Here is a 16,469-nt window from a genome sequence, read left to right on the forward strand (position 1 = left end):
ACATTAATTTATTGTTTGGACTAATATGAGTTTTCTAATTGGTTTCCCACATGTATCATTTATATTTGGTCAATCCATCAGGAATTTCTTTCCAGTTCAGAGCATTCACTTTGGATGGTTACAAAGTTTGCTTGAACTGCTTTCCTTTAAGGAAAAGTCGCACCCCCTTGTGGTTCCTCTGTGATTGTTAGTTGAGCTTGAGAGCTCACCAGTGGGAAAAACATCCCTGTAGAGTATACTCCCATCTAGCACCCTTATAAAAAGAGTTTTGAGATCAAACCTATCCATAGTTTAAGTAAATTGCATTTTTAAGAAAACGTGGACCAACTGAGTTTTGATTTGTTTGCAACAGGGCAAGGAATTGCAGGTATTAAACGTACACGTGGAATGTAATCAGGAGAAGCAAAGCAAGGTACATTGTAACACCAGGATCTCTGGCATACTTAACATCCTGTTTCTCTTTCAAATGCTTATTTGTTTCCTACCAAAATTGTTTGCATGACGTGATTCTTTCAAATTCAGGCATTTGTAACGATCAACTGAAACCTTTCCAGTTTTCACAATCCACACTTAACACATTAGTGAAAGTATTTTTATATAGATCACTCGTAGCAATGGGGGGGGGGGGTGTGTTATAAGATTGAACTAAATAAAAGTACTGGGTTGAAGAATTTTCCTTCATTTAAAGGATTTGAGAATTGAACTAAGAAATACTTCAAACCTTCAAATGGAGAGGCTCCATTAATAGGGGAAGTCATGCTCTCCAAACTCTTCCCCCTTTAAATTTAAATAGTTGCAAAGAATCATCACCAATTTTAATATCCTTTAGTTTTTCAGTATTTCAGTGATGGATAGAGGGGCTGTCTGAAAAATAGATTTCTCTGGTTTTGCAAAAACAAGACAAGTAGCTTTGTGTTGCAAGAAGTTCTATAGTCTCAAAGTGCCTAATGTAGTTAAATATGGGATATGCTCTATTAGGTTAAAGATAATAAATATGGTTAAAATGACTGGACTGTTTCTTAGAATTATAACAGCATGTATGGCTAGCACATTTTTTTCATTCTGTAATTTGTTCGTATTTTTAGATGATAACTACCCAGGTTTTTACGATTTAGATGAGGGGTTAGAAAGCCACACATCCAGGTTTTCTGATGACACAAAGATAGGCATCATTGTAAGCAGTGTAGATGGAAGCATAAAATTACAAAGCAATGTTAATAGATTAAGTGAATGGACAGAACTGTGGCAAATAGATTTAAATGTAAGAAAATGTGAGGGCATCCACTTTGGACCTAAAAAGATAGAACAGAGTACTTTCTGAATGGTGTAAAGCTAGAAACAATGGAAGTCCAAAGAGACTTGAGGGTCCATGTACCTAGATCATTAAAATGTCATGGACAGGTGTAGAAAATAATCAAAAAGGTTAGAGGACTAGAATACAAGGGGGTAGAAGATATGCTACAGCGGTACAAAGCCCTGGTTCGACCAAACCTGGAGTACTGTGAGTAGTTCTGGGCACCACACCGTAGGAAGGATATATTGACCTTGGAGGGAATTAAATAACATAGAATGACTACAGCACAGAAGGAGATCATTCGGCCCGTCGAGCCTGTGCCAGCTCTCTGCAAGAGCATTTCAGCTCATCCCACTCCCTCCTCCTTTCCCCGTAGCCCTGCAAATGTTTTCCCTTCAGGTACTTATCGAGTTAACTTTTGAAAGCCACAGTTGAATCTATCTCCACCACCCTTTCAGGCAGTGAATTCCAGATCCTAACCACTCGCTGTGTAAGAACATTTTTCCTCATGTCACCTTCTGCCAGTCACCTTAAATCTGTCCCCTCTGGTTCTCGACCCTTCTACCAATGGGATCAGTTACTCTCTATCTTCTCTGTCTAGACCCCTCATGATTTTGATCAACTCTCCTCTCAACTTTCCCTACTCTAAGGAGAACAATCCTAGCTTCTCTAGTCTATCCACGTAACTGAGTCTCTCATCCCTGGAACCATTTTAGTAAATATTTTCTGCACCCTGTCCAAGGCCTTCACATCCTTCCTAAAGTGTGGTGCCCAGAATTAGAGACAACACTCCAGTTGAGGTTCATCTGAACTACTTTGTTTTAGTACTCTTTGTCTCCGTGAAGCCCAGGATCCCGTATATATTTTTTAACTGCTTTCACAACTTGCCCTGCCACCTTCAACGATTTGTGCACATCTCCACCGAGACTACAGTCTTGAGAACTCTAGAATGTTATTTTCTCTTTAAGTAGATACAGTTTATTTTAAGAAGGGTAGCCATATTCAGATTTATCTTTTTGTTGATGGCGTTGTTTTCGTGCATATGGCAACATCCAGTGTTTTGTGTTGCTGGTACATGATGACATCAGCACAATGATAAACGATTGAAATAAATCACTGCAAACTGAATCTACAAATTATTTTCAGTTATAGATAAATATGATCCAGTACATGCTACAATCTCTAAATTAGTGGCTTTGAGCCAAATAATATTTAATTGTTTCAATTTATTGTAAGATCAAGTGCTTGAAGATGGATAGCTGGGGTTAACATCACAACTCTTTATATCTGGTATAAAATAGGGCTTTTTCAACCTAACTGTTGCTATAAAGTTGGAATCTAACAAAAAGGAAATTTCCTATATTCAACAGGCGAGTGCATCTGTGTGTTGCTGACTCTACAGACCTTCCATTCTACATGCTGCAGTGTAGGTTTACATGGACTTCCAAGGGTTAAATTCCGAGGAGAGATTACACAAACCAGGGTTGTATTCTCTGGAATTTAGAAGGTTAACGGGTGATTTGATATTAAGGGGAACTTAAGGGTAGATAGAGAGAAACAATCTTTGCTGGTTGGGGAGTCTAGGTTCTGGGAGCATAGTCTAAAAATTCGAGCCAGGCCTTTCAGGAGTGAAGTTAGAAATCACTTCTACATGCAAAGGATGGTAGAAATTTCGAACTCTTTTCCACAAACGGCAGTTGATGCTAGGTCAGTTAATTTTAAATCTGATTTTGATACATTTTTGTTAACCAAAGGTATTAAAGGATATGGGGCAAATGCGAGTATATGGACTTAAATCACAGATCAACCATGATCTCATTGAATATCGGAGCAGGCTTGAGTTGCTAAGTGGTCTACTCCTGTTCCTATGTTCCTAGGTAGAATGATTTACCTGAAGTTCATCTGGGAATTATAGATTGGACGTATTTTGGCTTACCACATATTCCATTCTAAATAAATTGAACAGAATTCTTTACTTCTATACTGTATTATTGCAATATGCAAAATTTCCCAGCATATTGCTTTCTTCTAGAAGAAGCAAAATTATATGTATAGTACTAATAGATTTTGCTTAGCAAGCTCTCATAGCTTATTTCCTCTGTAAATGGACAGGAAACAGCACATGTGCCTGCAGGCACAAAGGACACAACCCAGTCCAGTTTGGAAAGTTCACAGGCAGTAACGCAGCTTCTAAGCGTAGCTTCAGAAGATCAATTGGAGGAGGAGCAGCAACCGATGCAGACTAATTGGCAGCAAACTGTACACGTCGAGTCCAATGAGCCAGCTGCAGCAGTGCCCACTCTACAGACTGAGGAACAGGCCCTTCCAATACAGCTTTGCAGTGCAGCATTGACCAGTGAGCATACAGTGGAAGCGCAGTCTGAAGGTGTCGTAAAGGAGCCGGAGGTTCTGAACCACCAAACATCAGAAGCAAGTAACAGCACAGTCAGTAGCTCCCATGGAGTTAAGATTACAAGACCGGGATCAAGGTCAGTTTTTTGCCAAATAAATGTAATACGTTTCTGAACTTGGATGTAACCGACACTGGTGGAAAATGATATCTGAATAAGGTTTAGGCTTAGTAGATTTGAGAGAATGCAAATAATTTACCCAAGATAACAAATAAAGCCAGTTGAAATGTGAAAGTCTTGTTTCTGTTGCTAAAGGAAGCTCTACTATTACCAGCTCACTGAAGACTTCCAGCAAAATAAACAGAAAATAAATATCATAGGGCATGGCTCCTACACAAAGCATTGAATAGTGTGGCTTTATAACTTGAAATATTGGTGTTGAGAGAGACTTGGGTGTCCTTATATAAGAAACACAGAAAGCTAGCATACAGGTACAGCAAGCAATAAGGAAGTCAAATGGCATGTTGTCCTTTATTGCAAGGGTGTTGGAGTATAAGAGTAAAGAAATCTTGCTACAATTGTACAGGGTCTTGGTGAGACCCCATCTGGAGTACTGTGCACAGTTTTGGTCTCCTTATCTGAGGAAGGGTATACTTGCCTTGTAGGCGGTGCAACGAAGGTTCACTAGATTGATTCCTGGGATGAGAGGGCTGTCTTAAGATGAGAGATTGTGTAGAATGGGCCTGTACTCTGGAGTTTAGAAGAATGAGAGATGATCTCATTGAAATATACAAGATTCTGAAGGGGATTGACAGGGTCGACGCTGAGAGGTTGTTTCCCCTGGATGGAGTGTCTAGAACTAGGGGGCACAGTCTCAGGATAAGAGCTAGGCCAGTCAAGACAGAGATGAGGAAGTATTTCTTCACTCGGAGAGGGTTGTGAATCTTTGGAATTCTCTGCCCCAGAGGGCTGTGGATACTCTGTCTCTGAATATATTCAAGGCTGAGATATAGATTTTTGGAATCCAGGGAAATCAATGGATATGGAGATCAGACGGGAAAGTGGAGTTGAGGTTGATGATCAGCCATGAATGGTGGAGCAGGCTTGAGGGGCCGTATGGCCTACTTCTACTCCTATTTCTTATGTTCTTATTTGCAGAATGGACTTTGTTATAACCAATGAATAATGTCTACTGACACAAGCAGCTTATGCTTTCATAAACCATGGTACCTGATTTGTGCATTGTACATATAGAAATGTAAAAACATTTCTGAATTGTATACATTTTATTACTTTGCTTTCCACTGATTTGAGGATTTGCATTTGTGAAAATGTAACTAGATGATGTAATAACAGATTTGGTAAGGAAAGTAGTTAAAGGTCACTTTAAAGTCTTCCTCCTCACTGCTGAAGTATGACTCCACAATCAGTCTTCTGATAATTCACTTAAGTGGCTGCTCTTCACACACGAATCCACTCCTCACGTGTGAATCTAGACAATAAGTCTTGGCAAGGTCTTCAACTGTGGGGAAAGCACCACAGCAGAGCACAATCCTCTGCTGACTTGATTAAACATATGCATATTTGCCAAAGTACCTGGGCAAAGATTAGGATTGAGAATATTTTCATGGTCTAATGACATAGAAACCATCCATAAAATGCTTGATCATCTCATTCCATTTTTATCTTCGTAACTTTGAATGACGTTTCAAACCAGGCATTTATACAGCCTCCTTTTTAAAGGAATGAATCAATACAGCACTAAATGCTGTTGGTGGGAGTCAGTTCATCAGATGATTGGATGCGCCAGTCTTCAAGACCATTCTAAACTGAGATTGTTCATCAATCTCTTATTCACCAAGAGTTTTACATTTCTCATATAGAATGGGGGAAACTATTTTCTGATCACTTGGAATAAAACTTTTTTATGCAACGAGTGGTTAGGATTTGGAATGCACTGGCTGATAAGGTGTTAGAAATAGATTCAATATCGCCTTCAAAAAGAAATTGGATAAATACAGGAGAAAAAATGGCAGGGATATGGGGAAAGAGCAGGGGAGTGGGACTAACTGCCCTTCGAAAGAGCTGGCACAGACTCGATGTGCTGAATGTCGTCGTCCTGCACTGTACTATTCTATGAAAATGAATAAATATTACTGCTAATTATCTTCCAAAGTTACGTTGTTACAAAGAAGAAATATTGCAATAAGAAAATAATGCACGAACACAAAGTAAAATATCTGAAACTTCTACTCTGATAGCACAAGATGCTCAGAACTCACATTGGTCACTATGTGTAGTAAACAGAGCAATTCTTCTTTTTCCCCCGCCCCCCTCGTACAGACCTACAGATTGAACTTGTATTCTACCATTCCATGTCACTATCACAGACACACCACTGCACCTATTGGAGGTTTCTTCAACCCCCTTCCAATAAAATTCTTGCTTAGAGTCTCATCCATAGGGAGAAAATTCCAAGGTTTATCACCACCCTTCCCTACCCCCTTCATGTGAAGTGCTGCTGTGAAACCAGTGGGCTAGGAATTTAATTTTTTTTTTTAATGCACTGGTGTAAATTCCTTTTGGCATTATTGTTAAATAGTTATCAACCCTTTTCAAAGACAGTTTAATAACTGCTTAACAATAACCCATACAGGAATGCATGCAAATGTGCTAACCAATACACTAAGAATAGCACACAGCAGAAATTAAACCTGTTGGTGAGTTAGTCCTAATGTCTGCTGAGCAGCATGTTGTGCAGCCATGTTGTATTCCAAAGGGAATTAATTTTACCAAGCATATTTTCTCTCTCCCTGCAGTATTTCTAGACAAGGTTTACAAGTACGACGAAGAAATAAAGCCAGAGGACGAGCAAAATCTGTCTTATTGACTGGTGCTGCTCGGTCACGACCACCACGCGTTATCCTGCCAGCAGTTCCATCTAATGCAGGTATGTATCAGTGTGTGAATACCAAAAATGTTAGCCATGTAACGCTTTTAAAAATAAATAAATAAAATAAAATTACTCACTTGTTACTTAACTATTAAGATTATACATTGAGATGCATAGTAGCATAGAGTCTTACTGGTGCTCAATGAACCTTTACGAGTCAGATTTTAAATCAGCAACCAAAACCATGCGTTTTAGTTGTAATATAACCTTTGAGCACACTGTCCATATGAAGTTGTAATCGGGTGTTAAACATAATTTTATCTTAACTATCTTTGTGTCCTGCTCCACAAAGTGGATGATTATTACGGGGGGAGGGAAAGAAGAGTGTAAACCACCCAAATTAAATAGGTGAGGAGATTCACCAGTAGAACCTAAATTTAGGAAATCACGATTGTATAGGAAATTATACTGAATCATTCAGCACAGAAGGAAGGCATTCGGGCCATCGTGCCTGTGCTGGCTCTTTGGAAAAATATATATGCGTGCAGGACTCCATCATTGCTTGCAGGATGGGGGCCGCTCAGCCGGCCGGGCCGGGCCACAGCGCTGCTCCTTCCGTTCCCTGGCCCGGGGAGGTGGGGGGGAGCAGCTGGGCGGCCCCCGGCCTGCGAGCACCATCGGAGCAGGCCGGGGAGCAGAAGGAGCAGCGTAGCGGCATACCACTCCAGGGAGCAACACGTGCTGGAGCAGGAGAGCAAAGGCAGTGAAGAGGAACGTCACCAAGATCCAGGTCGGTGATTGGAGCGTGGGCAGGTACAGCAGGCGCGGTGAGGTCGGGGCGAAGGAGCGGCGAGAGATTGTAGAGGGATGTGATCGGGACCCAGGAGAGGCGAGGGCCCAGTGGCAGCACGGGCCAGCCCACACTGCGATATGTGTGCGCACTAGGTCCGTGCAGCAGAGCTGGTCTCCAGTCGTCTTGGGTAATCCTTGCAACTGGACCAAGACCTAACTCTGTCGAGCCCGTGTGGTGGCTGGTGTGCAACGGTCACCACACATTTAATTAAAAAAAAAAATCCAAGCACAGGCATCTTCCACCTTCAAGGTTCAGTTCGGGACCTGGAATTTTAGGTTCATCATTGAAACACCCGTGAACTTTTTGACGTGGAAGCAAGTCATCTTCTATTCGAGGGACTGCTTATGATGATGATGATATATCCAATTGCTTTTTTAAAGTTTAGGCAGTGAATTCCAGATCATAACAATTCACTGCATTTAAAAAAAAAAACCTCTTCTCATCTCCCCTAGTTCTTTTGCCAATTATCTTAAATCTATGTCCTCTGGTTACCGACCCTCCTGCCAGTGGAAACTTTCTCCTTATTTACTCTTATCAAAACCCCTCATAATTTTAACACCTCTGTTAAATCTCTCCGTAACATCTGCTCTCGGGAGAATAATCCCAGCTTCTCCAATCTCTCGACATAACTGAAATCCCCGGTATTGTTCTGGTAAATCTCCTCTACACCCTCTGCAAGACATTCTTCCGAAACAGGACTGCCCAGAATGGGACACACTACTCCAGCAGAGGCCTGGTCTATAACAATCTAATATGTTGTGCTTTTTATAGCTGTACAGTCTGGGGTCACCTATATTCGAGTGGTCACAATGCCTGTCAATCAAGCAGATGCAACAGAATCCTCTGTGTCATCAACAACCAATGGAGCCACAGGTATAGAAATATTTAGGCAGTTGATGTGAAATATTTACCATTTGCCATAAAAAAATCTTAATACCAAGTATCTATTCCACAATGCCATGTGCCTCAAGGTTGAATGTTACAATCTGCTTTATTTTTTTTGCGTTACATTGCCTGTAACTTGTATTCATTGCATAGACTTGTTTATATTTTATAAAATCTTTACTGTGTTATCTAGAACAAATTGCTGCCCAATAAGTTTGAGATTGCAGTTCAAACTCCGGATACTGCTCATATTACTGGAACTTATTAATTGTTTTGCAGTCTCCAGACTAGTGTGTTGCCATATATAAATATTTCAGTGATATTATTTTCTTATCTGCAATGGAAATTTGTATCTGTAATGCTGGAATTTACTATAACTTTTGTAAATAGAATGTAAATAATTGGAACAGCGAGACAAAGATAATAATATCCACTAACAATGTGGAAGAATTTGGAATCTTTTCTAAGATACTGAATCTTTTAAAGATTGTTACATTGTTGGTTAGCAAAGTGGTGAAAGTTAAGAGCACCGGCACATTGTGCCATGGAGTATTAACATGTGCCCCAGGATGAGGATGAAAAAAATAAATTTAAGCCAACTGTCAAGCACATCCTTACATGCCAGTTATACAGAGACCTAGGGGCATGTTGACTACCTGTCCTGTCATCAGAAATGGTTGTATGGTTGGGAAACCATCAAAAGATAACGTTAGAAAAAAATCCTTGCTGTGTCTGATGGGAGTACGCTAAAAATTATTGTTCCTTTTTAGCTAGAAGCTCCTCTGCAAAGAGCTTGATGAGTTCCCTACCCCCATCAGGTCTGAAACCCAGCACCTTAAAGCAGCTGGGGCATTCTGTTTTACATCCGAACTATACAGATGGAGAAGAACAGGCAAGTGTTCCGCATTTAGCAAAATGAGTGATTTTAATCTTTGTGACATTAACGTGACTTGGGTAAACAAGTTTATAATGTATATAGTACATGTAATAGTGTTTAAACATACAGTTGAAAGACAATATTTACAACTGAACCATGCTGTGTTACAGTTCTGCGCTCAGTAACTTAGGCCATTACAAATCCAAACTCATTACAAACAGCCAGTTTTATACATTTCTCTTACTCCCCCCCACGTGACTCCACACAATTCTGCATTTCATAATTATATAATTGTTAACTCCATATAAGGATAATTTATTTGATTTATCCCTTATCAATAACGTTAGTTTTCCTTACTTAACAAACTTTTTTCCCCCAAATACCGGTATAACTCCCTTACTTTGCTATCTTATCGACAGTTTCACTTTTGTTACATATAATTGCTATTCAACCAAGTGACACTTCAATTATAAGTCTGTCTTTGATTGAGTACCATTTCGTATTAGTCCGTGTCCTGCTTTTACAGAGAACCCAATTAAAAAGGATCATGTACACCCAGATGTTTTCCTCTGCAGAACTAGCTGTTCTTCCACACTGATAGCAAATGATTCAATGTCACTCTTTAATTAAGCATCCTGAAACTAATAATTGCTGCAGGGTCAGCTCTGGCTCAATAGCTCAGTGGCACTTTAAATTGACTTAAACTTCATAAGGGATATGGAGCAAAGACGGGTAAATGGAAATGAGGAAAATGGAGATCAGTCATGCTCTGATAGAATGGTGGAACAGGCTCAAAGGGGCTAAACTGTCTACTCGTGTTCCTAAGTTCAGTTAACTTTTTGTTCTGGCCAGTGGTGCAGCCAAGTGGAGCTTTAACTGTTTCCCTGGAGCCCCACCAAAATAATTGGAGTGTTCCTTTGCCATAGCACTATTAGTGACAGGTTGTCTGAGAAATGATGAATGGTGAGAATAACTGACTTTAAATTCAAGACCAGACGTTATTTCAGTTTGAGGGATCAGCATTCTTCTGCAAGAGCTGAAATTGACCTTTTTTTGTAACTGTTGTTTTGGTTTATTTTGCTTATAGATCGAATTAAAAGTTGCCACAGAGAATGGGTCACCACAAGCCAGTGCAGTTTCTGTCAGAACTGTGTGCCTGACTCTTCCAAAAACCAACAAAGCAAGCGCCTTTGTAAGTATTATGTGGGCATTCAAATTTTGTTTTAAACATTCTGTAAACTCTTAACAGTTTTGTTTGTATTTTCTCCTCTTTTAACTACCTTCTCTGTTGCGAGCATTCGTCATGCTCCAAACTTCAGTTCAGTCATCATTTGTTATTTTACACAATTCCCGACCGGGGGGGTCCGATCCCCAATACTGGGGGTCTTTGTATGGGGGGGGGGGGGGGGCGGGGGACTGTGTGTGGTCGGATTCCAGGGAAGGAGGCAGGCTAGGGGGGTAGCACCCTTGTTCCTCCTGGTACACAAGCAATGTTGTAAAGGACCCACAGCTGTCCTCTCCTCCCATGAGCTGCGGGGTTTTCCGGGGCCTGGGAAACCCAGCCGATCAAGGTTGAGGTTACTAGCCTCATTAAAATATTTAAATTGCTAACTCGCTTCCTAGGAGCGGGTTGGTTCCCCGTCTCCTATCCTGCCTCTATTAAACCCAGAAGTGGGAAGGGTTTAGGTCAACTTTGAGATTTTTAAAATTTTAACATCTTGCACGACTCCAACCCATTTCTGGGATTGAAATTGTCCCTTTATGTTTCTGCCGAGAAGGATAATGGTAAGAATTATTTTCAGTATGACGATAATAAGAGTGAAGTCAGGAAAGAGGTGAGTACACCAAAAGATGTTTTTTGTACCTCTCTGGAAAAGTGCTCGCCTACTCAGCAATTCCACTTGATGGGACAGCTGGAATCAGTAACACACCATGTGGATAAGACCAAGCATGGACCTGCATCATACTATACACCACAACTACAAGTTGTATTTATACCGCGCCTTTAACGTAGTGAAACATCCTAAGGCACTTCACAGGAGTATTATGCGATTAAAAATTTCACACCAAGCCGCAGAAGGAGAAATTAGCGGACGTGATCCAAAGCTTGGTCAAGAAGGTATGTTTTAAGGAGCATCATGAAGAAGGAAAGAGGTGGAGGGGTTTAGGCAGGGAGTTCCAGAGCTTGGGGCCTAGGCAACAGAAAGCAAGGCTATCAATGGTTGAGCGGATTATAATGATATAATGAGAGATGCTCAAAAGGGCAGAATTCGAGGAGCGCAGACATCTTGGAGGGGTGTGGCGCGGGGGGGGGGGGGGGTGGAGTTGGAGGAGATTAGATATAGGGAGGGGCAGGACCATGGAGGGATTTGAAAATAAAGATGACAATTTTGAAATTGACACATTGCTTAATTGAAAGCCAATGTAGGTCAGCAAGCACAGGGAGCGGGACTTGGTGCGAGTTAAGACACAGGAACCGAGTTTTGGCTCACACTTAGATTATGTAGGGTACAATTTAGGAGGCCAGCCAGAAATGTGTTGGAAAAGTAAAGTCTAGAGGTAACAAAGGCATGGATGAGGGTTTCAGCAGCGAATGAGCTGAGGCAAGGGCGGAGATGGGCGATGTCACAGAGGTGAAATAGGCAGTTTTGGTTATGCTGCGGATATATGGTCGAAAGTTCATTTTCGGGTCAAGGTTGCGAACAGTCTGGTTCAGCCTCAGACAGAAATTGGGGAGAGGGATGGAGTCAGTGGCTAGGGAAGGGAGTTTGTGGCGTGGGAGAATATTTCTGCTCATCTGGGACTGGATGTCGGACAATTTGGAGACCGTGGAGGGGTCGAGGGAAGTGGTAGTGAAGCGTACATGTGAAAACGGACACTGTTTTCGGATGATGTCGCTAAGGGGCAACATGTAGATGAGAAATTGGAATTGGCCAAGGATAGATCCTTGGGGGACACCAGAGGTAATGATGCGGGGGTGGAAAGTGATGCCACTGCAGGTGGCTAGGATCAGATTAATAAGAATGGAACCAGGCAAGTGCAGTTCCACCCAGCTGGACAATGGTGGAGAGGTGTTGAAGGATAGAGTGGTCAATTGTGTCAAAGGCTGCAGACAAATCAAGAAGAACGTCGAGGGATAGTTTGTCTTTGTCACATTCACACAGGATGTCATTTGTGACTTTGAGAGCCATTTCGGTACTGTGGTAGGCGCGGAAACCGGATTGGAGGGATTCAAACATGGAATTGCGGGAAAGATGGGCATGGATTTGGGAGGCGACAACACGTTCAAGGACTTGAGAGGAAAGGAAAATTGGAGATGGGGCGGCAGTTTGTAAAGGCAGAGGGGTCGAGGGTTTTTATGAGAGGGGTGATGACGGCAGATTTGAGGGAGAGGGGGACAGTACTTGAGAGAAACATACATAGAAACATAGAAAATAGGTGCAGGAGTAGGCCATTCGGCCCTTCTAGCCTGCACCACCATTCAATGAGTTCATGGCTGAACATGCAACTTCAGTACCCCATTCCTGCTTTCTCGCCATACCCCTTGATCTCCCTAGTAGTAAGGATTTCATCGAACTCCTTTTTGAATATATTTAGTGAATTGGCCTCAACAACTTTCTGTGGTAGAGATTTCCACAGGTTCACCACTCTCTGGGTGAAGAAGTTTCTCCTCATCTCGGTCCTAAATGGTTTACCCCTTATCCTTAGACTGTGACCCCTGGTTCTGGACTTCCCCAACATTGGGAACATTCTTCCTGCATCTAATGTGTCTGAACCCATCAGAATTTTAAACATTTCTATGAGGTCCCCTCTCATTCTTCTGAACTCCAGTGAATACAAGCCCAGTTGATCCAGTCTTTCTTGATAGGTCAGTCTGCCATCCCGGGAATCAGTCTGGTGAACCTTCACTGCACTTCCTCAATAGCAAGAATGTCTTTCCTCAAGTTAGGAGACCAAAACTGTACACAATACTCCAGGTGTGGCCTCACCAAGGCCCTGTACAACTATAGCAACACCTCCCTGCCCCTGTAGTCAAATCCCCTCACTATGAAGGCCAACATGCCATTTGCTTTCTTAACCGCCTGCTGTATCTGCATGCCAACCTTCAATGACTGATGTACCATGACACCCAGGTCTCGTTGCACCTCCCCTTTTCCTAATCTGTCACCATTCAGATAATAGTCTGTATTTTTACCACCAAAGTGGATAACCTCACATTTATCCACATTATACTTCATCTGCCATGCATTTGCCCACTCACCGAACCTATCCAAGTCACTCTGCAGCCTCATAGCATCCTCCTCGCAGCTCACACTGCCACCCAACTTAGTGTCATCCGCAAATTTGGAGATACTACATTTAATCCCCTCGTCTAAATCGTTAATGTACAGTGTAAACAGCTGGGGCCCCAGCACACCGAACCTTGCGGTACCCCACTAGTCACTGTCTGCCATTCTGAAAAGTACCCATTTACTCCTACTCTTTGCTTCCTGTCTGCCCACCAGTTCTCAATCCATGTCAGCACACTACCCCCAATCCCATGTGCTTTAACTTTGCACATTAATCTCTTGTGTGGGACCTTGTCGAAAGCCTTCTGAAAGTCCAAATATACCACATTAATTGGTTCTCCCTTTTCCACTCTACTGGAAACATCCTCAAAAAATTCCAGAAGATTTGTCCAGCATGATTTCCCTTTCACAAATCCATGCTGACTTGGACCTATCATGTTACCTCTTTCCAAATGCGCTGCTATGACATCCTTAATAATTGATTCCATCATTTTACCCATTACTGAGGTCAGGCTGACCGGTCTATAATTACCTGTTTTCTCTCTCCCTCCTTTTTTAAAAAGTGGGGTTACATTGACTACCCTCCACTCGATAGGAACTGATCCAGAGTCAATGGAATGTTGGAAAATGACTGTCAATGCATCCGCTATTTCCAAGGCCACTTCCTTAAGTACTCTGGGATGCGGTCCATCAGGCCCTGGGGATTTATCGGCCTTCAATCCCATCAATTTCCCCAACACAATTTCCCGACTAATAAGGATTTCCCTCAGTTCCTCCTCCTTACTAGACCCTCTGACCCCTTTTATATCCGGAAGGTTGTTTGTGTCCTCCTTCGTGAATACCGAACCAAAGTACTTGTTCAATTGGTCTGCCATTTCTTTGTTCCCCGTTATGACTTCCCCTGATTCTGACTGCAGGGGACCTACGTTTGTCTTTACTAACCTTTATCTCTTTACATATCTATAGAAACTTTTGCAATCCGTCTTAATGTTCCCTGCAAGCTTCTTCTCGAACTCCATTTTCCCTGCCCTAATCAAACCCTTTGTCCTCCTCTGCTGAGTTCTAAATTTCTCCCAGTTCCTGGGTTCGCTGCTATTTCTGGCCAATTTGTATGCCACTTCCTTGGCTTTAATACTATCCCTGATTTCCCTTGATAGCCATGGTTGAGCCACCTTCCCTTTTTTATTTTTACGCCAGACAGGAATGTACAATTATTGTAGTTCATCCATGCGGTCTCTAAATGTCTGCCATTGCCCATCCACTGTCAACCCCTTAAGTATCATTCGTCAATTTATCCTAGCCAATTCACGCCTCATACCTTCAAAGTTACCCTCCTTTAAGTTCTGGACCATGGTCTCTGAATTAACTGTTTCATTCTCCATCCTAATGCAGAATTCCACCATATTATGGAGAGAGAACCGTTAACAATGTCAGCTAACATGGGAGCCAGAAAAGAAAGTTGGGTGGTCAGCAGTTTGGTGGGAATAGAGTCAAGGGAGCAAGAAGTGGGTCTCATGGACAGGATGAGCTCGGAAAGGTCATGAGGGGAGATTGGGGAGAAACTGGAGAAAGATGTGAGGCCAGAGCTAGGGCAGGAGGGGATCCTGAGAGGAAGTTTGGCCCGGTGGGGTAGAGGAAGGGAAGGGAAGAGGCAGAGGCAGCCGAACAAATGGTCTCGATCTTGGTGGCATAAGTCCATGAGTTCCTCACACTTATTGTACGGTGTGGATGTGAGGTGGAGAGAGGGGTTTAAAAAGACGGTTAGCAGTGGAGAACAGAAGGCGGGATTCATCTTTACATTCCAGAATGATTCTGAAACAGTGAGTGATTTTGGCAGACAAGAGCAGGACCCGATAGTGCTTTATGATCTGCCGGTGAATGGCTAAACCAGTTGTCCGCCATATCAGTTCAAGTCTGCATCCCTTGGACTTAAGGGAGCGAAGATCAGGGGGAACGGCTAGGATGAGGGAGAGTAATTGTTTTAACAGGGACTAGGACATCAAAGCTGAGGTTGTGATTGAGCAGATCGATAGTTGCAGAAATGTCATGGAAAAGAATGGAAGGCCAAAGGCTGGACAGTTTGGAGTTGATGAGTGCAGTTGTAAGAGAGTCAGGAGAGTTTTTTTTTCCAGGGGCGAACACAGAAGGAGGTAGGGTTTGGGGTGGGGGGGGGGGAGGGAGGAAAGACTAGGGGTATGTGAGTTGAGAGCGCTACGAGGAAGTGGTCAGAAATTACCTTATCTGTGATTGACACGATGGGAGTAGCGAGGCCACAAGAGATGGTAAGGTCAAGGGGCTGGCTGTGGATATGTGTTGGGGAGTACACAGTAATACTGTGCTCCCTTTCACTTTGGTGATCTTATGACACACTAGTCACTTTGACTTGAGTTTTTGGATTATCTTCCCTTGTACTAATTCTGATTGTATTCTATGACTCCTTATGAGTCTTCTGTTTTTTAATTTATAGTTGTGGTATGCTGTGGCAATAAGCTGCTGATCATTGTACACTTTATTGTGTTTTTAAGGACCTGGGTTTGGCGACTTGCAGAGGTAAAGGACGATGTAAAAATCCTAAATGTACATATGTCTACATGAACCGGTACAAACCAGGAATTTGTCCAAAGTGTGGCTATGACTTCACAAGAGACAAACAGGATATAAAGCCATCAAAGCCTGTTGTGAGTACCGTTTCTCAGGTATATAGTGTACAGTAACAAAGGTTCTCTTATAGAATACATATTTAGATATGTATTTATAGAGGATGTGTTTTTTTACTGATTTCACTATATTGCGGTTTCTTCATACCATACAACATTTTCCAGTTGTGGGAGTATCATAGAATCATAAAGTTACAGCACGGTAGGAGGCTATTTTGACCCATCGCGTCCGTGCCGGCCAACAAAGAGTTATCCAGCCTAATCCCACTTTCTAGCTCTTGGTCTGTAACCCTGTAGGTTACGGCACTTCAAGTGCACATCCAAGTACTTTTTAAATGTGGTGAGGGTTTCTGCCTCTACCATCCTTTTA

General features: G+C 42.2%; 1 protein-coding gene across 3 annotated transcripts in view; it reads left to right on the forward strand.

The window, feature by feature from the left end:
- hmgxb3 (HMG box domain containing 3) overlaps nucleotides 1-16,469 on the forward strand; it is a 92,796-nt gene that overhangs the window by 28,479 nt on the left and 47,848 nt on the right. For all 3 annotated transcript variants that reach the window (XM_070878092.1, XM_070878091.1, XM_070878093.1), the window contains 7 exons: nucleotides 353-412; nucleotides 3,407-3,783; nucleotides 6,465-6,595; nucleotides 8,163-8,264; nucleotides 9,047-9,168; nucleotides 10,241-10,345; nucleotides 15,968-16,120. In XM_070878092.1, the coding sequence (XP_070734193.1) occupies nucleotides 353-412; nucleotides 3,407-3,783; nucleotides 6,465-6,595; nucleotides 8,163-8,264; nucleotides 9,047-9,168; nucleotides 10,241-10,345; nucleotides 15,968-16,120 (1,050 nt within the window). The remainder of the gene's footprint in view (nucleotides 1-352; nucleotides 413-3,406; nucleotides 3,784-6,464; nucleotides 6,596-8,162; nucleotides 8,265-9,046; nucleotides 9,169-10,240; nucleotides 10,346-15,967; nucleotides 16,121-16,469) is intronic.

The sequence above is a fragment of the Pristiophorus japonicus genome, chromosome 4, assembly GCF_044704955.1.
Source record: "Pristiophorus japonicus isolate sPriJap1 chromosome 4, sPriJap1.hap1, whole genome shotgun sequence".
Classification (NCBI taxonomy): domain Eukaryota; kingdom Metazoa; phylum Chordata; class Chondrichthyes; family Pristiophoridae; genus Pristiophorus; species Pristiophorus japonicus.